Below are 25,929 nucleotides of genomic sequence, written 5' to 3'. Positions count from 1 at the left end.
TGAGCAGAATTTAAAATGTAATTTCCTTTTCAAATTCCATAGTTTCAGCTCTCCAGTCTTTTTTAGGTACATTACCCTAAATGTATTATCCCTGCATAATCTGAAAATACCAACTGTAACACGCAAATATACACAAAACACAAGAGTTCAAGTCCACTCACATCACTAACCCTCTCCTTCATCTTCTCTCAGGATACTGTTCTCTATCCACTCACCTTGTGAAAATTTCCACATGGCTGCTCACTTCAGGTAATTTGTGATTTCTTATAGATTTTTTTCTCTGAACTAGGGCAAAAAATCCAGTACTTCATCACATTTTATACTATCTTCCATGCTCCTTCCCCCATATACCATATTTAAAATTGTTCACACTTAGATTTTCCTAAATTATGGGCTTCCTTTCAGAAACTTTGATCACAGAGCTCTACAATAAGTGACAACTAAGAAGTATTTTTTATTTATTTTTTTAAGAAGTATTTTTTAAAACTTAGTTAATAAATTTTTTTCTTAAAGGGGATTAACAATTAAATGTCATATCGTACAACTGGGACAGCAGTATATGTACTGATATTCAATATGCAATAAACCAACATATCCCCAATGTAAGTTTATATATTCTATTACAGTGCTATGGAATTGTAGAGTTACCGTTTTATTTTAGTTACAAGATGTTTCCATCATTAGCTTTCAGAAATACTGTTAATTTTAAATACCACTGTGTGACAACCATGTGTCATGACTTACATGTGATTTCACTCTTAGGATAAACACCCAAGGTTATTCCCCATTTTATATGTGAGAAAATTAGATTCTGAAACATGACACAACTAGTGGCAGGGAAGAGCTGGTATTCCAGTCCAAAGAGGACTCCACAGCCCCAAGCTCTTCCTCCTTTTCCTCCACTCTAGTCATGCCGTATCTCGTTTAAAAATCAAAACGCAAGTTCCTTGAACAGTTTGAAGCTCTGTGTTTTCTTGATAAAATAACTTAAATGAGAATAGGTTTTTTCTTCTTTGTGGCAAATGAGTATCTAATCCAAACACTGTGTTTATTAAATGCCAAAGTTTTATTTTCAGCAGGCAATAAATAAAACTAAAAAAAAAAAAAAAGAAAGAAAAAAAAAGCATGAGTATGGTCATTAATACAATTTCAAAGTCACACAGCTTGCTTTGAAAGTATACTTTGTACCCCATGCTATGAAATGTAAATATGAAATTATACTAACCATTAAAAAGAACAGCACAAAAAGTGATAAAAATGGTAAAGAATGTGGTGTGGAGTGGTTGGCATATATACTTGGTATTACTTTGTTTTCTTTTGAAGTTTTTACTCAAAATAGAAAATGCTAATGTGCCATTTGGGAAAATCCTTTTCAAATTCTGTAAGGAAATAGGAGAAACTTTAAAGAAAAAGTAAGTTTTAAAAAAAGAACTAATGCACATGCTACCACATGGATGAATCTTGAGGACATTATTATGCTAAGTGAATTATGCCAGTCACAAAAAGACAAATACTGTATGATTCCACGTATTTATCTGGAGTAGTCACTCCCAGAAATAAAAAGTAAAATAGTTGCAGGGTGGAAGGGAGATGAAGAGTTGCTTATTGTTATAATTTCAATTTTGTAAAATGAAAAATTCTGGAGACTGGTTGCACAATGTGAACACACACTTAACACTACTGGATTATACACCCCCAAATGGTTAAGATGGTAAATTCTGTATGACAATTCTACCACAATTAAAAACTTTAAAACTTTAAAAGAAACAAAAGGATTACTTTTAAGGTAATGATATTGTGGTTATGTTCAATTTTAAAAAGAAAACATTCGGAGATACATATATGCAGGTTGATAGATATTTGGAATGTTCATTCTATGTTTTTTATGAAATCTTCCCCAACGAAATAAGGTGGAACAAAATAACTCTTCAAAAAAGGGGAAACCAATAATAAAATTTCCTGATCAAGAGAATCATCTATCATGAAAATATTTTATTAGAGTTTAAACATAGAAAATGTAACATTTTAGCTACAACTGATAAATGTGACACATCACTTATTCCACTTGAGAGAAAGCTGCTGATAACCAGACATGGTTTACTGGACTTGTATTAGAAAAACTACATGAAGAAAAATTACATGAACAGGCTAAAGTTTGCTATGAAAACAACATATTTTTATTAAAGTAATTAAAAGTCAAAAAACAACAACAAAAGGGAAATTCCACAACCTTTGCAACTATATAATCTTTATGTAGAAAAACTATAAAGTGACAGTCTGGAAAGCAGCTCCACAATAAACTTAATCCTTACATCAAGAGTAACTAAATTATGGAATCAGTTCACCCAAAAGAAATTGTCTTGCTGCAAAAGATTTCAGCTGAGCTGAGTTCAACTATATTATTCTCATTCCTGAAAAACTGTCTTTCCTGATATTTCAAATCACCAGAGATATAACGTACAGGAGCCTGCTGAAGTAAAAAGGATAAAACAAATACTCCAAGCACAATTACATGAAAATGATTGAGGGCATTTTATCTATAGATCTACAAAACTATATAAATAACCAATTATACACATAATCCATTTACACTGAAGCTCCATGAGGTGGTACTGAATAAACACTGAGGCATTGAATTTTCAACAATGGAACATGGCTCACTCTGAACAGCAGCACATTCCCACCTTTCAGTCTATCATCACAACACTTCCCCTGGGATCTGCATTTGTGGATATCTAAGTCCTGGGAAGTTGATGACAAAAATGGAGGAAAGAAAGCCAAAAGGGTAACAAATTAAATACCCCTACAATCTGCCTAAAACCTGCATGTGAAATACAAAGAAACCAAGCACTTTGTGAGTTTTTACAGTCACATGTTCTTTTATACTAGTGTCTTCAATACTATCTGAACTGTATTTTCTGTAACTAGCTTTTCCATTAAAGTATAAAAGGAAACAGAAAAAAGCTATTTCATAAATGCACAGTCTTAGAAAAGCGGTACTATTTATTTTTAAAAACAACATTCTCTGTTGAGGAAATCACACTGTTGTGGTCATTAGAATAGCTTACATCACTTTGGCAATACAGGGATTTATTTTTTCTCAGTTTTAATAATCATAATGATAGGCTATTATCATGGCCATATAACGTCAGAATTTATGTGATCACAAAGGCAAATGTGTGAGAAAATGTCTAATAAATTTAAATCATGATTAGAACTACTTAAAAATATTTTCAAGAATATTAAAATTGGGGGAAAATACAGAAGTCATAAGCAAGTATTTCTTCTAAGATTCTTTAATTGGGATAAAAGTCTCAGGGTTAGCTCACAGGAATGGTCTGCAATAAAGAAAAATTAGGTCAGTGTATAGTAATTTCTGCAAACTTTAGCAGAAAAGCCAACAACAATCTGAGCATCATAAAAGCATTCTTTTGGGTCAGGACTTTTTGTTGTTTGAGTTCTTTAATCTCTAACTTCTCAACATGTTACAGTTTAGAAATGTCCATATGCTTACTAATGGTAATAATGAAATACAATGTCAAAGAAAAGATAAACAAACATGATCCTTTTCAATCATAGGTCTCTCTTTGGTAAGAAACAGACCACCATTTATTTACTTTCTCTCAGTGTAGGAGAAGGAGACTAAATGGTATTAACCTGGTAAGAAATCCCTGTTTCTTATGTTAGGATAGAGGGTAGAGTTTAAGCCACGCCCTTTGTAAGAAGAGTAGGTTAACAGAGGATTTCTTCTTACTTGGTAGAGCATAATAACCATCTATTACAGAGCTGGAGCATGGTATTTCCCCTAACTAGGAAGTTACCCTACAAAAATCTTAGTCAACTTGTAGAAATTCTGCTATCTAATGAAGTGTTCTTTAGATGTAAAACAAATGAATAATATGCTATTTTTAAAAAATGGTAAAGTATCTCCCACCTTAGAATTCACCAATTTCTCATCCTGTTAAACTTTCATAGAATCCATGAAGAATTAAACAGACCTACTCTACATATTTTCTCACTAAGACTGGAAATAACCTATGCAACAATACCATTTGCAATTCCAGAAAAAAATCCAATATAATCTAATACACACATTAGCAAACTTTAGAGACTACATACTCTATCAAGCCTAAGCAATCCCCACCCACCTCCCCAAAAGGAAGCCAGTCTTTTCCTCTGTAAGATATTTGTTGTATCTGGATCCAAATTAAAAGAACTGCTAAATTCCATTACAGTAGCAAAAATACTACAAATAAGCACTCAAAACTGACCTAACAATTTCTACTCTCACCCCTCCTTCTCCAGGATATATATTTTTTTAATTTAAAAGGAGAGAAATAAGCATTCCTTGTAACTTGACTGGAAAAAAAACATTACCTGATCAATTATTTCTAAGCTATACTAGATACCAACTAATGATGGAATGCCCAAATCACTAGCAACTCAACATTATTTTTGCACAGAAAGGTAATATATAAAATTCCCCTCCCTCCAGGCAATGAACAGAGGGAAAAAAAGCATGTTACTTTAAAAATGGCTGTATCTGTAGGTTTTTAAAAACCAGCACCAAGTGTTCATGTTTAATTATTCTGAGCAACATTTAGGAATTAACATTCCCTAACATTATGGTCAAACAAGAGTGAACAATAAGGGAATAACTTTCAAACATTATTGCATGTTGATAAGAACTATTAAGTCAAATAATCTGATTGGCTCATTTGTAAAGCTGCTGTAGGTTTTCCCCAATTTGGAAATAGCACGCCTCACTGCTCAGGTAATAAACCTCCTCCCCAAATCATTGGTACAGCGTAATTTTGTAACTAGGCAACATCAAGTAAAATTACATGAAAATATAGTTTTAAAAGGTTGCTCAAAACAACCACTTATTATAATGGTTTTCTACTTTCTCTATTAAGGGGGTGGGGATGAAAGGGGGACATCAAACCACAGCATAAAGTGTCTAGAAAAACTGAAAGATTCACAAATAGTAGTATTATCAGTTCAAGTCTACATAACCCTTTATGACATTATATTGATAGCAATATTATGATCAACATTATACAAGTTTTCTTATTTCTTCCTCACACTGTAGCAATTTTATTCCCATTATAAACCAGATTTTAACTCTGCAAATTGTTTAAATCAACTTTTTGCACCTTGAATTTACAAACCATTAGATGTTAAGTTTCCTGAAAGCTATTTATACTTTTAAGCTTTACTTAAACTAAACCTAAAACTCAATTCTTGAAAAAACAAAAAACTAGGTGCTTTAAACAGAACTTTGTAGAAATATACTGATACCAGTGTTTGAAAGATAACCTACCAAGAGCTATAAAAGGGCAATTATCATATAAAAAACTTCTATGGCCAACTCTTGTTAGAAAATTTATTTTATAAATAAACTTCTTTCATGATACAAGATGAAATCAAAAGATGGAGATTAAATTTTTCCCTAAAAATAAGTAGTTGCTCAGGACATAGGCTGAGTATACTGAAATCATATTGCTTCTTTGATGAAAGAAAAAATGTTTTAGCCAGGCATTCCATTAACAAAAAAGACCATGACACCTTTCCCTAGTCTTTTGATCTCTGGGTACTACTATTACCCAAGATAACCTCATTGAAAAAGTTGGTTGGCAACCCTACCTAATAGGAGTCTCAGGTCCCTTAATTTTGATAGTCATCTTGGTAAATATAAAACTTTAGCTACTTGAACAATGGAGCTTATAAAGTGCATTAAGTATAAGAAACACAACAGAAGTGCTAAACTCACTTAGTAGGACTTTAAGGGACTTGATGTCACCAATAGGGCAAAAAAACAACATTATAGTTTTCTGTTCAGATTTTATTTGAAATCTAATTCAAATTGTCAAAGCTACAAAAGGGGGGAAGACATCTGTATTATTTTTGCTAAGTCACAACATCCTAAAACAAAATACTACTACTGCCAGCAGATCCATTATACACATTTCTGATGAAATTCATTAGCACAATAAAAATTTCATCTTGAGAAACAGCCACAACGAAAGTAATTTATACAATATAAAACAATGACAGGTCTACAGATGCAGTTACTCATGAGTTTACACATGCATTCACAAACAAATAAACAAAAAATCCAGGAATGCTCTTTGATTTTTTGTTTTTTTTAAAAAAAAAAACAAAAACAGACCATTCAGGCACAAAACAAAACTGCATTTCCAATAAGTGACAGCATCTTAAAAATTTATGTCAGTGTTTGTTTTTCTTTGACTTTTTATGAGACCTGTGTGGAGATCGGGACTGGGATCTGGACTTTTTCCCTGACTTTTTAGGGGATCTAGACCGTGATCGCCTAGACCTTTTAGGTGTCCTCGAGCCAGATGGTGATCTGAGGAAACAAAAACAGTTTATCAAAGTCATATAATCAAAATGGACTATCCTTTAATTATCTAAAATGATCTTTAAGAGAGCGCAATGAAAGTCAGAAATAAAAAAGGTTGTAAACTTTCTGAATTTATACTTTGCCTACTTTACACACACACAATTTTGTACCACCTATGCACAATCAATGATTATTAGTGTGCTTGCTTAAAAAGACAGATTCCTGAGACCTACCACTGCTCTATTTAATCAAAATCCCAAGAGGTAAGGACTCGGAATTTGCATTTTTAATAAGCTCCCCAGGTTACCAATATGCCCCAAAGTCTGAACCTCTAAATCTACAAGATAAAGTTCAAAATGGCATCTAAGATCATTCACAAAATTTTTAAAACACAGCAGCATTGCAGCCTATCTTGAAGGAAAAAACACCGACTATTGCGTATCATTCAAGGCAATCATTTAAGATACCATAATTCTGTAAGTATAGTTCATGAACATTACCAAAACAAGTGCCATAAGAAAAGGAAAAATTTATTTTATAAAAATTTTATTAGAAATGCTCACAAAAATAAATTTTTAGGATACAAAGCAGTTTTAGTTCTCAGGAAAATTCCACTATATAACACCAAATGAATAAAACATTTCTTAACCATTTTTCTGGAACTATAAGGAAAAAAGTATATAACACTAAATTACCCACTGAAGAATCGTATTTATTTCCACAAGTCTCTACCCAAGAACCTGCTAATAAGATGCAGGGGCAGGAGGAAGAGAGTAATGTTATCTTTCTCTCAGCCTTGACAAAAATCAAAGAATATTCTATAGGAACTGAAGAACAGAATGAAAAGTAAAAGCAGCTATATCTAGTCCACATAAAACACTGGATATAATGTTTAAAATTCTTGGCTGGTCTTTACTTGTTGGAAGCCTTCTTGTGCTTTAGTCATGAGAAGACTAGGGTAGGGAGGTGGGAAGGAATAATCTAAAATGAAAGTATACTTCTCTGGTTTTCTAAAGCCCTTAAAAAATGGCTGCCAGCCAAATTATTTTCAAAAACTGGTAGAATGACAAGGAAACTGGCATTTGAAATATTACAAAAAAATAACTTGCATTTACCTTTTGGCCTTTTTGCTAACATCTCTAGGAGAATCTTTGTGAGATGACCTGGACCGTGAGCTCTCTTTATGAGATCTTTCTGAACGCTCTGATCGTTCCGATTTGGGTGAAGGGGATTTCACTCGTCTACCACTGCTACTGCGAGATGGGCTAGGGGATGTGCTGTGTCGCCTCTTCCTATGGAACAAAGCCCCCAAAATATTCCGTAAGTGAGCAGAGGATCAGGTATTCATTTTCCTTCTACTAAATTAGCTATTAATTCCTATCAGTTTACACTAACTTTATTTTCATTAACCTTGTTAATGTTATATCCAACAACATTCATTAGCCTTGTTAATGTTATATACAACAACATTCAAAGCCCTTTATAAAGAACAAGAAAGTCTTAAAGATAGGTTGACCAAAACAAAAACTGGATTCAACTAATTGGATATTCTTTAGCTATAAGATTGGGACAATGGATAAAATTTCATTAAGGTCTCTGGTTAGATAACAGTGTTTTCTTAAGGTTAACCCTCCAATCTGTAACTTTTATTGTGGTTATATAAGAAAACAGCACATCATTTGGCAAGTTACTCTTAAATGGTTGGGAGGAGGGAAAAAGAAGGGGGTAAAATTAAGCAGAAGTAGAAATATTTCAACATTTGGAGAATATGGGTGAAGGATATCTGGGAATTATTTATACTATCCTTGCAACTTTTCTATGAATCTCACAGTATAACAAAATAATAAATATAAAAAACAAACAAGTGGTAACTTCAGCATTTAACCAATTAGTATACCTATGTTATTTGTAATTACCTGTAGAGTAACTAAGCCAGAATTTATTTATTTGCATTCACTTGGTTATTAGGAAAATCTCAGTTAACTAAAGCAATTCTATTAAATGAGATATTTAGGAAATGTGAAAATAAAAACTAAAAGAGAAACGATTTTGATTAGAATGAAGACTTAAAGTGAGGAGCGAGTCCCTATGGCTTATGTACACAAACTGCTTTTAGACAGGATTGGGAGACTCAAGGTTACAAAGGCAGCAGCCTCAGCACAGAAGAAAAGCTTATACTGGAGCAACAAGGAGGATGTAGCAAGCCTGTTTAGTTATTTAAACCTTAGGTTTGATATCTAATATGGTAACTGAATTCTTGCACTTAACTAAGGCTAAGGTACCATATGAACCATGTAATGGGATGATGTCCCAATTAACAAAGTGCCAACTAACTGTCCCATTTCTCAGTTAATTCCGCCTCTTACAGGCAGGAGCCCAACATGTTTATCATGAAAAAAAAAATGCTTTTCCAGTTTGTTGGCCTCAGGGATGAAAAGATTACAAAATTAAACATTATTCCAAAACTTGAAAGCAGTGTAAGTATTAAATGAGAAATGTATACCTTTCTTTCCTTGTTGGAGTACATTCATCTTTTTCTTTCTTGTCTTTGGATCGAGATTCCAATTTTTCTTTATCCTTTTTATCCCTTTCTCGTTCTCTTTCTAATTCTTTCTCTTTCTCCTGTTTTTTAAAGAAAGAATATTTAGTCATTAAAAAAATACCAATCTGGGCTAATCTCATTTATGCAATAATATTTTAACTACTTTTTAAATCACTACTAAAGGTATAATAACATTGTTTTAAAAATACCTACTCTTCCAGGAAAACTAGTTATTTCTTCTACTTATACTGAGTGATAATACCAGTGACAGCAGCTAAACAGTTGTTGAATCCCTATCATAGACCAAATAATTACTAAACAATTTTCTATATACCATTTCATGTAATACTTCAAAACATCTTTAGAAATATTACTATTATCCTCATTCAAGAGATGAAAAATGAGACTCAGGAAGATTAAGTACCATGTTCATAGTCACACTGGACGGTGTAGTCAGGATTTGAGTCCAAGCTGTAGGGCCAGGGCTCTTAACTACTAACTCTGTCCTTCCACTAAAATAACAAAAGAAAAAACGAAAAAGCCAACAATACATTGGCCTTTCTATCATAGACTACAACAGAACAGTCAGTAAGGAGCGATTCTATAGCACACTGATTTAATCAAGAGAGTTCTCTCCAAAGCAATAGACTGAATAGGAAAAATAGTCACATTAATCATCCATCAGAAGATCTTATTAGTAACAACTACCATTTTTATTGGAAATTTTAAATCCTAATTTATAAAAGTACTGACCACATGATTATACAATTATATAAACCAGAAAGATGACCTACCTGCCTACTCCCACTGCTACAATTGCCATTCCTCACTTGAAATTATTTGTTAATAATATAAGTAAAGGAGTAGCTACAGCAAATGAACTCACAAAGCCAACTTAGTTCTTCATTAACAGGACTTTAATTTCTCTAAGATTTGTATGCATGAAGAAAGCTATCTGGTAGCTGATAAAAAGCCTATCCCAGAAGCTGCAAATATTTTTTGTTAAGAACTATACAGTAAATATTTTCTGCTCTGTGGACCACATTCAGTCTGTTCCAAGATTCACCTCTGTCACAATAGGCCAAAAGCCACTATCGATAATACGTAAGTGAAGGGGCATGGCTGTGTTCCATTAAGCTCATTTAAAATGAGGTGATGGCCTGTGTGGTGATGAGTCTGCTGACCTCTGGTATATACCTTCAAGAAACACATCCTCCTCTCCAGTTACAATTGTGGAATGCAAAGAGATTAAAATGATAATACATGCATTACCACCATCAGGATCAGTAAGTATCTCAAGGTGTAGTCTTCCATGCAGATCAAATACCTGCCATCAATTCCAAAGGGACTCATGGAGTACAGATCTTTTTAAAAATCTCATTTTCTTTTTTTGAAATAAAACACAGAGTACAGAATTAAAGAGTAATATAGAGGACACTGTCTTCCTCTAGTAATCTGGATATATTTTCCTGTTTAATAAATTTATAGGAATTAAACTAGTTAAAATACGTGAAATATTTTAAACAATTTAATCCAATAAAAGAGTAATAGTAGCTATTATCTCACACTCCTGCAAAATTGAGACTATCAACTTAGTTTCACAGTGAAATACAGGCTCAGTGCCTTGTCTAGGAGTACACAACAAAGGGCTGCACCAGGAATGGCGCTGTGCAGCGCTAAAGGTCTTTTACCATACTGCTCCCATCACCAGTTCGCTGTTAATAGCTTTATTGATTCTAAGTTCTGTTCTAGCTTGTTGTTCTCTTTTTCTCTATGTAGTTTTCTTTGTAATGACAGTCAAGATACAGATAAAAATTAAGAGCAGTCCCAATAAAATTCCTGGATTCTTCCAACAATTAATATGTGGGCTTCCTTGTTTTAAAATTCTCTGTATATCGCTACATGTTTTTTATGCATAAAGAATACGAGGCTTAAAATTCACTGATGAGGTATTTCTACCACTTGGTGTCCTTCTTCAGAAACAATGGAAAAGGAGTCCTAATAGAGCTTCCTAAATTAACTCCATCTTTGTCTTTGTGCCACTTCTGAAGGCTGCTGGTGTTTTACCGTCACAACAAATGCTGATGCTTCATATCAGGCCTTTTAATTCTGAAAGCATACTTTTAGCAGATTTTCTAGTCCTGAGGTAGTATATCCAGAATAAAACTGCATCTGTTGCTCTAAGACCCTTTTCCAAGTTGGAATAATAGTAAAATATCAAATTTCAAATGTTCCTAATTGTCTACCAGTATTCAGCATTTTACACATCAAAGGATGTAATGAGATATACTTTTCCTTAAGTATACCAATATATCAATATTGTAGGTAGTCAAACAAATATCTTTGGAAAATGCATTATTATTCCTTACTCGTTGAAGAAGTTTATCTCTGTAGTGTTCTACTTGCTCCTGAAAGCTCTGGCCTGGTTTTTTGGGTCTTTTTCCAGATTCCAATTCATCCTGAAACTTCATGACTTTAAGCTGTGAAATAAGACATTTTAAAAATAAATATTTTCATCACTGTAGCTTTTCAAGCAGTGCTTTGCTCCTTTAAAAAATTTTTTTTTCTTTGAAATAAATGTTTTAAAAAAGAAAATTATAAACACAGCAAAGCAGTAACTGATTAGGACTCAGTCAACATAAAGCTCCTTCATGGGAGGACCACTTGCTAGATGAGCCCAACTATGCAGAATCCAAGTGATCAGACATGGGCCCATATGCTATCTGCACAGTCACATGAGATGACTCAAAAACCCACAAACTGCAGCTCATGCCCTTAAGAACCTACTTATTATCTCAACACAATGATAATGAATTTGCTATATGGCTCCCCAAATGTGAAAGGCAAGGTTGCTAAATGCAAGCACACCTCCAACAAAACAGGACAGCAGGCAGAACACAAGAAGATAAATAATTTTTTTAAAGCAGCATTCTTTACAGTTCACGTAGGACCAAATACAGAGCTGCAGAGTTTAAAGGTTTCACTGTTTATAATACAGGGCAATCAATGTTCAACTATAGACATCTTTATTACAATATATTTATAGAAGAGCTTTCAAAAGAAAAACTACAGTATACAATATGCTGTAATAATATACAGTAATATGACAACACATTATAACAATGACTTTATATATATGTGTATACACACACACACACACACACACACACACACACATATATATTCCTTATTGAACTAAGGAAGGACATAGAAGGACTAAGAACAAGAACTTAGAGGATGCTGGAGGCAGAGGTAGAGAGAACATGGATCCTGGATCAAATACAGGGGCAGAAAGAGCACAGGAATGAATCTCATGAGCCCTGAGTTCTAGTTCAAATTTGCCACCAGTAGTGAATCTTTATTCCACACAACTAAATCTCAGAGTAAACAATGGAGAAGAATTAGGTAACTCTAAAATGAAGCCAAGGGGTGCCTGGGTAGCTCAGCTGGTTAAGTGTCTACCTAAGCTCAGGTCATGATCCCAGGACCCTGCTCAGCTGGGAGCCTGCTTTACCCTCTCTCTCTGCTGCTCTCCCTGCTCATTCTCTCTTTCAAAAAAATACACAAAATCTTAAAAAAAAAAAAAAAATTCAAAATGAAACCAAGACCTAGGTTTGAAAATTAGGGATTTGGTTCACCATCTAAATCTCAAAAGGGTAGTAAGTTGTGAGAGGTAGGCACTAAAAGAACAGGAGAAACAAGCACTGAGTAACAATGGAGAGGCCAGATTATTAAGGAGCACAGGAAGTATGGAAATGTGTGTATGTAGATGTGTATCTCTCTCTCTCACACACATATATAGATACAGTGTGGAAATAATAATGTTCACAAAAACCATGCAAGTTACCAAAAAGCCAAATTATGTGGTTTTCTTCTCGTTAAGCCAATAAGGAAACATAACATTTAAAAACTATCCAACAGTCTGTTTTGGCATTTAAAAGGGGTAACTTCATTATCAAGAAAATATTTTTAGAAACGCCTGGGTGGCTCAGCAGTTGAGCATCTGCCTTTGGCTCAGGGTGTGATCCCGGGGGTCCTGGGATTGAGTCCTGCATTGGGCTCCCTGAAGGAAGCCTGCTTCTCCCTCTGCCTATGTCTCTGCCGCTATCTCTCTCTCTCTCTCTCTCCATGTCTCTCATGAATAAATAAAATCTTAAAAGAAAAAAAATACTTTCCCTGTTAACATTCTGGCTTGGTGATATCCAAGAAAGAGTTGGGCAAAAACCTGTAACAGCCCAACAGTGATTAGAGAACTGGAAATATGGTAACTACTATGGTAGATATTATAAAGTAGTAAGAGGAAGAATCCTGACACATAGTAGGCATGCAAAATACTGTTAATTAAATTAACAGATAAAGACCTAAAATACACTCTGATATACACTTTTGAGACTGGCTGACTGCTAGCTATACCAACATTTATCAGGAATGTTTCTCCTTGGGGCAAGGAATGAGGAAGGTTTCCATTACAACAGACTTTCCTGATATGTCTGACTATTTTTGGTAATAAAAAAAAAAAGGCACTGAAAACGAAGAGGGGATTGAGGGAGGGAAAAATCTGCTTGAGATAGTTTGGACTCATTCCCATAAGTTTTTCCTCTTCTTACTGTTAAGTCCCACTTAATGCTCACTCTCCCCATCACAAAAGGATGCAGGCACTTAAAATGGACCCACTGTCATAAAATGTACACATAACCTGAATGCCAGAAAATATCTTACTTTTCCTTGTTACATACTATGCACACTCAAATGTAATGGGACTTCATAATGCCAAATGTAATCTATTCATTAGAAGAATTAGTATCTTCAGAGGATCTCCTATGTGCCAGATACTGTATTAATGATGATGAACAGACAACAGACATGGCCCTTTCCTCCTGTAAATCACAGCCTAGTAGGGAAGAAGACATTAAACAAGCAAGCTAAGAACAGAGAAATAAAACACAAGCCACAATACATGTAAAATCACAAGAGAAAGTAAAAAGAGGTAAGCAAATGCAGAAGTGTAAAAGAAGGATAGCAGGAGAGAATGGATGCTTAAACTAAAAGGCCTATTAGAAGTCAGCTGGTATAAAGATTTCTCGGCAGAGAGAACAGCATGCAAAGGAATGATGCCAAGAGGGGAACTTAGGTCAGTGGAAAAGTGATAGAGGACCAGTGAAGTATAGTTTCAACTTCACTGCAATACTAACCTCAATTTCACGAAGTTTAGCTCGTTTTTCCTCGCTCATTTCAGAGTACTTAGAAAACTTGGACTCAGTCATTTCTTCTTTGATTGGGTTAGAGTACAAATGATGTTCTTCTGATTTGGAACTTTGAGTATCTTCTTCATCTTCACTTTCTTCTTCTTGACTTTGGAAATAAGCAGAATATATCGTATGTCAAGGCAGAAAAAAATGTTACATTTTACAGTCTGGCTTTTTTATATTTTACTACCTTAGACCATAAATAATATTGACAAAACAGATGAGTCCAATTCATCACTAAAACATTTCCATAAAGTATTTTACCAAATAACAAGCAATTTTCCTAAGACTCTCATGTTTCTTCCACTAAAAAGTCTAAACTTCAACATAATCACTTAAAAGAATTCTGTGTATGTTGATGTTATCTGTGTGCCTTTCATTCAGCAACAAACTTTCCTTACAGTGTTAAGTGAAACGAATATTAGACAATGATTCCCCATACTTTTCCAGTTCAATTTCAGGAAGTTTATCCTTAAAAAAGCCAAACATTTATTACTCCTTCTTCAGCAGAGCCACACACTAGAAAATACATGAGTTTGTGTCATACAGTTAACTATGAAACGAGGTAGCATGTAAAGACCTTATCTAATTAGCACATAACCCCAGGAATAAAGCAATGTACAAATTTTAAATATTATCATACATTAGTACTCATAACAGAGTTGATTCTGAAAATTGTACTGGTTGTACATCAGATAAGAAGAATATGAAAAACTAAGTGATTACCATGAGTAAGGATACAAAGAAGAAAAAATCTGCTATCCCTCCAGAAGCAGTATAGTGGAAACGGGCAAGCAACTGTGTGCAAAGTTGGTGGTCTTCATTGCTAGACTAGGATTGAAAAAATGTTCCTGAAACATAAATGAAGACACTAAAAAAAAAAAAAAAAAAAAAGTTGTGGGATCCCTGGGTGGCTCAACGGTTTAGTGCCTGCCTTCAGCCCAGGGCGTGATCCTAGAGTCCCAGGATTGAGTCCCACGTCGGGCCCCCTCCATGGAGCCTGCTTCTCCCTCTGCCTGTCTCTGCCTCTCTCTCTCTCTCTCTCTCTCTCTCTCTCTCATGAATAAATAAATAAAAATCTTTAAAAAAAAATAAAAAAAAATAATAAAATAATAAAAAAATAAAAAAATTTAAAAAAAAGTTGTATGCTCTGGTACAGGGCTTTGGTGTGTACATATGTCAAATCTGTGCAAAACAAGTCATTCACACATAAACTCAGAATATTCACGTATATGCAAACAAAATTCCTTTTTCAAATAATACTGTGACATTAACATTACTGGCACAGCCTAGAAAACATGCCATTTTCCCTTTAATATATGAACCTTATTTGTTGGTATTTGGGTACTAAACACATTCTGCCGAAGTAGGAATCCTTTCAGTACATATTTAAAATTATTCATAATAATGTAAAAGTAATTATAAAGAAATTCTTTCCAAAAAATTATTTGAGAGACTGATAAAAGAACTCACACTCTGATGAGAAAATTTTAAGCAAGGCAGATAAAAAGTGTTGGCAATTCAGAATCAGAAACATGGTACTAAGAGAAGACTATGCTACTAGCTTTGTAATTTCTTACCCAAAGGTAACATTTCTAAAAGGCTTTCCAGAACATTTCTAAAATGCTTTACAAACTTTATACTCTCAGAGCCCCACAAATCATTAGTACCACATAAAGGTACAACCTACTACAATGCTTAAAGAAGAAAATAGTAAAAGCAAATCACTTAAAAACTATATTCTTTTTAGAAATAAATATTTTATAACACTTCTCATTAATTTATCAGAAACTTCCTAAATGCAGTTTTTAGTTAATTTTTTTAATCACAATTGTCTTTTATGGTGCATAAATTTTTTGCAAGTGTTCCAGATGCTTTTAAATGGTTAAACTATATGCATGTGTATGTATAAATACAGAGGTTTGCTGGAGGATTATTCTGGAGAGAGTCACTCAAAAAGGATAAAACATAATTAATTAAATTGTGGTATCTATGCAATGGAAATGAATTAACCAATTCCAGCTTGTTATTTACAATTTTTCAAAAATTTTTTTCAAATTCAAATATTCCTTAATTAACATCTTTGTACACTTCCCTGAATGCTTTCAACTACAGATAAATATAGAAGAGATTAACTACAGATTGACACAGAATAATGCCCATGACATTTAAGTGAAAAATGGAGTCTTGGAATAGTATGTGCAGTATTATACAATTTATGTTTAAAATAGAGAATACATGTTTTCCATATACAGAGAAAAAATCTAGATGGCAAGACACGAATCATTAACCATATTTACTTTTAAAGTGAGCTACATTTGATAATCTAAAATACATATTCATTTTACAATTGCTATTTTAATTTTTCAGGGCCCAAGCAGTCTGTTCTAATTGGTTTTGACTTTAGCTCTTAGTTACCAGTTCTAGGTTCAGATCTCATCACAGCTTCATCTTACTCTTTTAAGGAAATGGAAATTCAAGACTATAAAACCATACAATATTCACTATAAATGAAATTAAATTAGTATCTGGAAGTTTTCTACAAAATAATACTAGGGCTATATTTTTTAAATTCCCTTTCTGCCATAAAAAAAGAATTACTAGTTTCAAAATGGCATTTTGGATTCAGCCACTAGAGGACAGTAGTAGGGCATAGAAAATTTTCAAGGACCAGAAAGTTCTACATGAGAAAATATACCTTTTCTTTCCTTTTGTACTTTTATAAAGTTATTTTTATGTTATCATGATTTATTTGGAACTCTTAAGAAAAATCAAAAATAAAAATTATATTTCCAGTAATCCAGGCCTCACTGTATAAACATGATTATTCTGTCAACACTAAAATACAGTCACATTCCAAACATTAACATAAATACCAACTTTATACAAAAAAAGTTAATACCTTTAGAAACAAAACCAACTGAAGAAATATCTAAGTTCTGCAATGGCCTTCTCTACCTTCTTTCCCCTTAAATTAAATAATTATCTCATAAATGCACATAATTATTTTAAGCCAGTGATGCTACAATGGTGAGAGATGTTAATAATGATATTGTAGAGATTAAAAAAGGTTAAAGCACTGTTTTAAAGCAAACTCGATTGTCTCAATTCCTGTACTCCTAAACACCCATAGAGAAGTATTTTCACCAGCAAACCACATCTACATTTTGCAAGTATTTTGTCATAATCATTGCTGCTGACCATCCCAATGTTTCTAGAAAACATCACTGCTGCCAAGTTTCCTCCGCATATCAAATTGTGCTCCCACATACGCTGATCAATCACATTCCCTTAGCTATCTAAATGCTACTAATACCCATTTTCTGAATCCGTAAGTCCCATACAAATGGGACTTAAAAGAAACTTTCCTTTGTTCACTTTCCCATTTGATAACCATAAAAAAAAAAAAGATTTTTTTTTTTTTAAAAGCAGAAACCTCTGCTTTGTGTTCCTGAACTCATCTGTTCTCCCATTTAATAAAATTAAGTTCCCTGCAATGATTTAAAGCAGTATCAAGTTCTACCTAAAATCTACCAATACAAACTTGCCAGGAGAAACCAGGAGCAGTATTCCTATAATCACATTCAATGTTAATGCAAAAACAATCTTGGGGTAGGGTAGGGGGCACCTGGGTGGTTCACTCGATTAAGCAGGTAAGCATCTGCCTTCGGCTCAGGTCATGATCCCAAGGTCCTAGGATCAAGCCCCACATTGGGCTCCCTCTTCAGTGGGAAGCCTGCTTCTCCCTCTCCTTCTACTCAGGCTCTCTCTCACTCTCTCAAATAAATAAATAAAATCTTAAAAAAGAAACAATAATCTTGGGGTGATTATCAAAGAGCAAAATTCAAAATTATAATTTCTCTGTATGTTAAAGCTTTTTTTCCTTTTATTTATTCTTTAGTTATATTATTTAGTTCTTCTGAGATGTTTATATTTAAATGACAGAATGGCCATAATGCAATGTTTTTCTTAGCAAAGTACAATCCAAATAAAAAGTGCATAACTTTCCCATTCACATTTAAAAAATCACTTTTTGCAGAGCCAAACAATACTTGTTAACAAAGATCTGAAATAAATGCAGCTGACCATTTAGTAACTACCCTGTGAGACTATATACTCCTAGCATAGAAAAATCAACTCAGAAGCAAAGAGAAACCAGATCCATCAAGACCAGAAACCAAAAGCTCTTTATTCATTGGATAAACAATGACGAATTAAAAATGATCCTCTCAAGTTTTTTTAAGAGTGAAATTTTCCTCTTCACTATTATTTCAAGTATACCTAATGAAAAAGGGAGCATATATGGAATAAGAAACTAAGTATATTCGAAACTTAGATTCTTACTTTTGATTTTCTTCTTCTTCTGATTCTTCATGCTGGTCAAATAACTCCCATTTAGAAGTTGTTACAGCTGAACGAAAGAAAAAAAAAAAAGGATGTAATTCCATAAGGTAAATTAGCATTTTTGCAGTAGCATAGAAGCCCAGCTTTAGAATTTAAAGTCTATATTACAGAAGTTATCTACAATTATCTATTCTTTGAATAGCCATTTCTCCATACTAAATTTATTTCTTTCCTTACTCCTATAATTTTATTCAAATTCATGAAGTGAAAGTAATGTTATCATTCTTATTTCTGTAGTGGATGGTAAGACTTATTTAATTAGAATCTACAAATATTAACAACGACAGATTATAAACACTAAGGACACATGTCCAAAAGTAGGAAAGGCAGGTCTAAACTGCATCTAGCAAGTCAAGCATCACAGGAGGATCAAAGTCTGGTTTCTCCAAAACTGACCTCTAAGCAGATTTCCAAATAGGTATACCTTCCCCATCTACATTTTCTATTAAATTGCCTTAATCCAAAAGGTTTTAGTGATTTATCTGATTACTCTCAAAGCATCCAAACTGAAAGATCTATGAAAACTATAAGAGCAACTATAATGAATACTGAGCCACTAGACAAAATATAGTAACTCTGGGTCCTAAGATTAAAATGTGCTAAAATACAAAAAGAAAACACACACTGATTAATTTTAAATATTCAATTTTTAAAATCTTAATATTTATTTTACTTTTACTCACCCTGTGCTTCCAATTCAGATTCATCTACAGCTTCCCATTTTGATGGGGCAACTTTAAATATAGGCTCATTCTTCTTTGAGTCCTCAGCTGCATCCACTATTAAGGAAAGATAAGCCATTAGCCCTAACTACTAGGGGATGACTTTAGTAGTCCATGTGTATTTCACTATATTATAAAAAGTAAAATAAAATAAGGCCACACATGGACTAATAATGCTAGTGTTAAGAACAAGAATTAGGACTAATCCAATTCTCTGCACCTAAGGTCCAATTTTTAAAACATATATGTCAATTCAGAATATACAAGGTATGATTTCAAGCAAATGGAAAAGTCAGGGCAGTAAAAAAAAAAAATTATCTCTACCTAATTATTAAACTCTACAATTCTTACACTGTTCAATCTTCTCATGTAATTCAAATGTGCTAAAGACTGTGTACACTTCCTATTTCCAAAAATGATTCTAGGCATCTAGGAAAACTGAACCCACAAACTATGAATAAAAAGAGAACTGATGAAACAAAGCATCTGGGATTATAAATAAAACTGAGCACAAGATTTTTCCTGACAATTAACACAAAACAGAAACTTACTAATACTATATGAGGTTGACTATCCCCAAAAAGAAATGTAACCAGAAAGCTTTTTCTTGGCAGAGTCAAACATGTAACAGGGTATTTGAATTTTGAAAAGTCAGAAAAGAAAAAAATTAAAGACTGACACCTTAAGTTTTTCCATTATCAGCATGCATAGATATAAAAGTGTTTTGGAATCCAACTTATTAGCTCATCAGTTTGAAATGTGAACTTACAAGGCACTCCATCAAGATCATCATCAAGACTCTTTATAGGGACCCCATCAAGATCATCAATGGGAGTAGCATCAATAGGAATTCCATCCACATCTTCTAGAGGTGCACCATCAAGCTCTTCCTCAATGGGGGCACCATCAAGGTCATCTGGTACATCCTAGAGACACATACAAACTGCTGTAATATTCCCCTTTGCTTACTAGTCATATTGCTACAAGATTAATTTGCAATCCAGCACAAACCAACCAGCTGGATATCCATATTCCCAGGTAAAATGTGAGGACATAATTAGGATATAATTTATCCTCTTGTATAACAAAGAAGCAGTCATTCTTTCATTATTTATGAAGTATCTACCAAGTGTCTGCTAAAGCCAGGTACCATATAAGACACCAAGCATACAATGATGAGCATAAATAAGTTTGTTTCTTTAGGTCCCTCCTGTAATAGGGTTTAAAGAGAACATATCTTAATCAAGGCCATATATGAAAACCCACAGCTAACATCATATTCAATGATAAAATACTGAAGTTTTTCCTCTAAGATCAGGAATAGGACAAGAATGTCCACTCTCAACACTTTTATTCAACACAGCACTGGAAGTCCTAGCCACAGCAATGAGATTAAAAAAATAAATAAATAAAAGGCATCTGAACTGGTACGGAAAAATAAAACTGTCATTATTTGCAGATGACACTGTTCTATATATAGCTTAAGGATTCCACCAAAAAAAAAAACTATCAGAACAAATGAATGCAGCAAAGTTGCAGGACATAAAATTAACATACAGTAATCTGTTGTATTTCTATACAAATTAATAAAGTGATAGAGAAATTAAGAAAACAAGACCATTTACAATTGCACCAAAGAAAACAAAACACCTAGTAATAAATTTAACCAAGGAGGTGAAAGATATATTCTGAAATCTATAAAACACTGATGAAAAAACTGAAGACTAAAAAAACCAATTAAAAGATATTCCAGACTCATGGACCGGAAGAATGAATATTATTAAAATGTCCATACTATCAAAATAATCTACAGATTAAATGCAATCTCTATCAAAATGCCAAGAGCATTTTTCACAGAAATATGTAACCACAAAAGACCTCAAATAGCCAAAGCAACGTAAGAACAAGGTGGAGGTATCACAATCCCAGATTTCAAGATACACAAAGCTATAAAAATCAAAACAAGGCAGTAATGAAGCACCTGGTGGCTCAGCCAGTTAGGAGTCCAACTCTTGAGTTTTGGCTCAGATCGTGATCTCAGGGTCATAGGATTGAAGCTAGCAGCAGGCTCCATGCTTGGCAGGGAGTCTGCTTATCCTCTCCTCAGCTTCTCTCCCCCCCCCCCCCCCCGCCCCGCTCATGCTCTTGCTCTTAAAATAAATAAATAAAATCTTAAAAAAAAAAAAAAAACCAACAAGACAGCACAAAAATAGATACATAGATCAACAGAACAGTACGAGATAAATACCCAGAAATAAGCCCACACTTATATGGTCAATTAATCCACAACAAAGGAGGCAAGAACATACAATGTGGAAAAAGATAGTCTCTTCAATAAATGCTTGGGAAACTAAATAGCCACATGCAAAACAAAAAAGAAACCACTTTCTTACACCATACACCAAAGTTAACTCAAAATGGATTAAAGACCTAAATACAAGACCTAAAACCATAAAACTGCATAAAACACAGGCAGTAATCTCTTGGGCATTGGCCTTAGCAACATATTTATAGCTATGTCTTCTCAGGAAAGGAAACAAAAGCAAAAATCAACTACTGGGACTATACCAAAATAAAGCGTCAATAATCAAAATAAAGAACTTAAGACAACTCAACACCAAAATAAAGCAAATAATCTGATAAACAAATGGGCAAAGAACCTGAACATATATTTTTTCAAAAGACAACATAGATTATCAACAGACACATGAAAGGAGGCTCAAAATTATTAATTAGGGAAATGCAAATCAAAACCATAAGGAGATGTACCATCTCATACCAGTTAGAATGGCTAGTATCAAAGACAAAAAATAACAAGTGTCAGCAAGGATGTGGAAAAAAGGGAACCACTGTGTACCATTTGTTGGTGAGAATGTAAATTGATACAATTGTGGGAAACACGGATATTTTTCAAAAAATTAAAAATAGAAATACTATATGACCCAATAATTCCACTGTTGGGTATCTACCCAAAGAAAAAACACTAATTCAAAAAAAAATACACTCCTACTTTTTTTCTTAGCATTATTCACAATGGCCAAAATATAGAAATAATCCAACTGTATACTGACAGATGAATGGATAAGATGTGATGTACATGCACATACATAAATATTAGTCATCAAAAAGAATGGATTCTTGCCAGCTATGACAACAGAGATGTACCAAGAGAGTATTATGCCAAGTGAAATATATGAGAGAAAGACAATACAATTTCATTCATATATGGAATCTAGAAAATCGAAACAGACAAAAAAACACAGGGACTCGTAAACACAGAGAATTGGCGGTTGCCAAAAGGAAGCGAAATAGGTGAAGGAGATTAAGATGTACAAACTTCCAGTTATATAAAATAAATGTCACAGAGATGAAAAGTACAGCATGAGGAACACAGTTGATAATACTGTAATAATAACACTGTACGGTAACTACACTTATCAGAGTGAGCATTAAGTAATGTACAGAATTGCTGAATCACTATGCTGTATACCTGAAACTAACATAACACTGCATGTCAATTGTACTTCAATAGTTAAAAAAAAAAAAAAAAAGATTGGAGGAAAGAAAAAAAACCAAAAACACAAAGATTGAAGGAAAGAAACCCAGTCACCCAGTTTTCACATAAGATCACAAAACAGGTAATCCCTGTTATACATCATTTCATCTCCTGAGCTCCAGCAATTCCAGCAACAAAAATCCACAAGTTAGTGGTAAATAGATATTTTTCACAAAGAAATGCTACTCACATCTGTAACATACCACACACCCACTGCATTCCCAGAAAACATTTCTAAAATAATCACATAAAGACATTGAGTGCCCACCTCTGTTTCCTTTTCTTCAATAATATTTACAAGTCCTAAGAAAATATTTTGTAGTTTGATCAAAAATGGTTCTGGATAAATTGCCCAATCCTCCCATGCTCTGAAGCAGGTCATTACCCGTTGCTAAATAAATAGGAAAAAGACAATGAATTATTATTTAGGGCAATATATCTCAAACTTTATCTCAGGATAATGGCCATCACAATTTGCTGAATTTTGCTTTAAACCAACATCCTTAATAGAAAACAAATATCATTATATTTTTAAAAAATCAATGTCACCTCCTAACTAAAAGGGAATAAAATTAGAAATAAGTATAATGAAAAAGAAACAGTAACTGTTTGGCTCTTGACCACCTAAGATTAATGTCCCATATCACTAGTGGTACACATGACACCACACTCTGGGAATAAAACCTTAGACATTTGTGAAAATTAGATATCAAGGTAGTTTTGACCTGAATTCCTTTATGGTCCAATGAAATACTTCCTGATTCTGGCTAATACTTCTTCCTCTGTCCCATCTCTAAACTTTTCTATAAGCTCTGATTTACAGTCAAAATTTAAAGTAAAAGAATTTTTAAATGGAGTTGTTTAAATTCCCTAAATGATGGGGTCATTGGGCATCTTCCCAGGCTGAAAAATGTCCTTAATAAAAGTCTTCCTCCCATGAAAATAGCATCTATTTATTCCATTACATGCAAGGTATTTTGTTTGGCTTTTCTTAACATTGGTCCACAGCTAAAAGATTATAAAAAATAACTAAATATATTTTCTAAACATGAATAGCTAAAAGCATGTTCCTACTCCAGCCAAATTATACATACCATTCAAAACAAGTGATATTCTGAATGGTTTTTTGTGAAAAGACTAATATTTAAAACATTTAAACAAAACACTTCAAACTAAAACAAACACCCAATCAAGTAACACTACATAATATATTTCAAACTTTCAGACATTTTTGATACTAAAGATAAAATGGCCGTAAATTTTAAAACAATAATTTCTGAAAAATACACAATGTGTCTTAGACTTGTCCTATGTACTTTTCTAACCCTCCAATGTGCTTGCCAGCCCCTACCCCGTTTAACACTAGGGAAAAAATAAAACAATAAACATACCTTGAAGTTTTCAGACTGTAAATGGCCTTGAATTGTACGATAGGTAGCATTGAGGTCTGAAAATATCTGACATAACTTTGTTTCAAAACTGAAATTCAAATAATATATATTTACAATAGAATTTATTTAAAAATCCGTATCTACTTCAGCATGCTAGCCAATGAAAACCTCTCTAGAACTTAAAAACAAAACCTTAAAAATAAATTAATCAAGTAATTCTTTAAAAATCAAGAACGAGGTATCTTAAACTTAAAACTGTAATTAAATGCCTTATCCTAAATTACTCTCCTGCAAAAAATTAGTTCCTTTGATTAACAAGGAACTTTACGTTTAGGATACTTTCTGCTACCTAAACTGACCTCTTTGTTTTATAATAGGAAAAGTAACTTGTCCAAGGGAAAAAGAAAAAAAAAAAAAAACACCCTAATAACAGAGCTAAGATTAGGACTCATATCTCCAAATGTCATTTCAGCATCAACTCCTGGAGAAAAGTCTCCCTGATTCATAAACATCAAAAAGGAACTCTGAGGAGGAAGTATATATTAATTACAAGAGAGCAACATAATTTCCTACTGCCTCGGAAAACAATCACAGTGAACTACACCAATACAATGATGATCAAAAGAGAACATAGCTTTACAAACAGTTCATGTTCTGTCTTTGGTCTCTTCCTTTATGCCTGCCACTATTTCTATTGTTTCCGTTTATTTACTACACAAGTGGCTAAATGTTCAATAAAAATAGTTATTTTTTTAACTCTTATTTGTTCTAGTATAATTTATCAAGAAACTGATATGAAAACTTTCTATACATTAAAGAGGTCTAATGAAAGCAGCAAATTTTTTAGAAAAGTCTATAAACTATGAAAAAATTCAAATTATTTATTACTGAGACTATTAACTAACAAAACAGTCCTCTTTTTTTAATTCCTTACCCTTAATGTTTTATTTCAGGAATATCAGCTTACACCATTATACTTACAATTTTCTATAATATGAAGCATTGGCAACTTTGGCTGAAGAGTTATACAAAACATCAGAAACCAAATATAATCTGGCAATCTAGAATACCAAAAGATAACATAAAAGAGATTAAAAATAAAAACCAGCAGCAAATAATGTATCTAGAAAAAATTCAATACTGAAATTTTTTTGCAATCAGTGGCATAAGGCTAATGTTTAGCTACAGTAAAAACAGCTAATTAGAAAAGTTATAAGAAACTCAACATTACCAAAGCCACTACTTTGGCAGGGATAAAATATGTAACTTCTTTACATTTCAACCTGTTGATAACCTGTATATAGATTAACATAACAAGTTTCCCCAGACAGGAGGAAAATACGACTACATGGGAAAGATCTCTTCAGTCAAGTTCTTCATGCAAAAACAAAACAAACAAACAGAAAAAAACCCACCAATTTCAATCCAAAAAGAAATCAACTATTATCTCTCTTACTTAATTAAATGTTCCATAAAGAGAAATCATTTCCATACCTTTTTGGGGAGGGGTGTCTTTAAGATGGACAATGATTCAGTAATGCAATCCACTATTTCTTCAGCAGCTTCAGCATTATTAAGACAGAAAACCATTGCATCTCCAATATCATTTTTCCTTGGAGTTAACCCCCGTAGAATTTCTTCTAATTTGTCCCTCTGTCTGAATACAAATGTTTTTAGCTTATAAATATTTACAGATATAAATTT

General features: G+C 33.3%; 1 protein-coding gene across 3 annotated transcripts in view; it reads right to left on the bottom strand.

The window, feature by feature from the left end:
- Nucleotides 1-1,977: 1,977 nt before the first annotated feature.
- The window catches only part of U2SURP (U2 snRNP associated SURP domain containing), a 54,147-nt gene continuing 30,195 nt past the window's right edge, over nucleotides 1,978-25,929 (bottom strand). For all 3 annotated transcript variants that reach the window (XM_055321745.1, XM_055321746.1, XM_055321747.1), the window contains 12 exons: nucleotides 25,720-25,882; nucleotides 25,207-25,286; nucleotides 24,226-24,313; nucleotides 23,103-23,225; nucleotides 20,048-20,204; nucleotides 19,240-19,335; nucleotides 18,497-18,563; nucleotides 14,099-14,258; nucleotides 11,276-11,386; nucleotides 8,868-8,986; nucleotides 7,480-7,656; nucleotides 1,978-6,370 (listed from right to left, as the gene is read on the bottom strand). In XM_055321745.1, the coding sequence (XP_055177720.1) occupies nucleotides 6,232-6,370; nucleotides 7,480-7,656; nucleotides 8,868-8,986; nucleotides 11,276-11,386; nucleotides 14,099-14,258; nucleotides 18,497-18,563; nucleotides 19,240-19,335; nucleotides 20,048-20,204; nucleotides 23,103-23,225; nucleotides 24,226-24,313; nucleotides 25,207-25,286; nucleotides 25,720-25,882 (1,480 nt within the window). In that variant the 3' untranslated portion in view covers nucleotides 1,978-6,231. The remainder of the gene's footprint in view (nucleotides 6,371-7,479; nucleotides 7,657-8,867; nucleotides 8,987-11,275; nucleotides 11,387-14,098; nucleotides 14,259-18,496; nucleotides 18,564-19,239; nucleotides 19,336-20,047; nucleotides 20,205-23,102; nucleotides 23,226-24,225; nucleotides 24,314-25,206; nucleotides 25,287-25,719; nucleotides 25,883-25,929) is intronic.

The sequence above is a fragment of the Nyctereutes procyonoides genome, unplaced genomic scaffold (assembly GCF_905146905.1).
Source record: "Nyctereutes procyonoides isolate TBG_1078 unplaced genomic scaffold, NYPRO_anot_genome, whole genome shotgun sequence".
Taxonomy (NCBI): domain Eukaryota; kingdom Metazoa; phylum Chordata; class Mammalia; order Carnivora; family Canidae; genus Nyctereutes; species Nyctereutes procyonoides.
The sequence above is the reverse complement of the archived record's forward strand: the minus strand, read 5'-3'. Positions and strand labels throughout refer to the sequence as shown.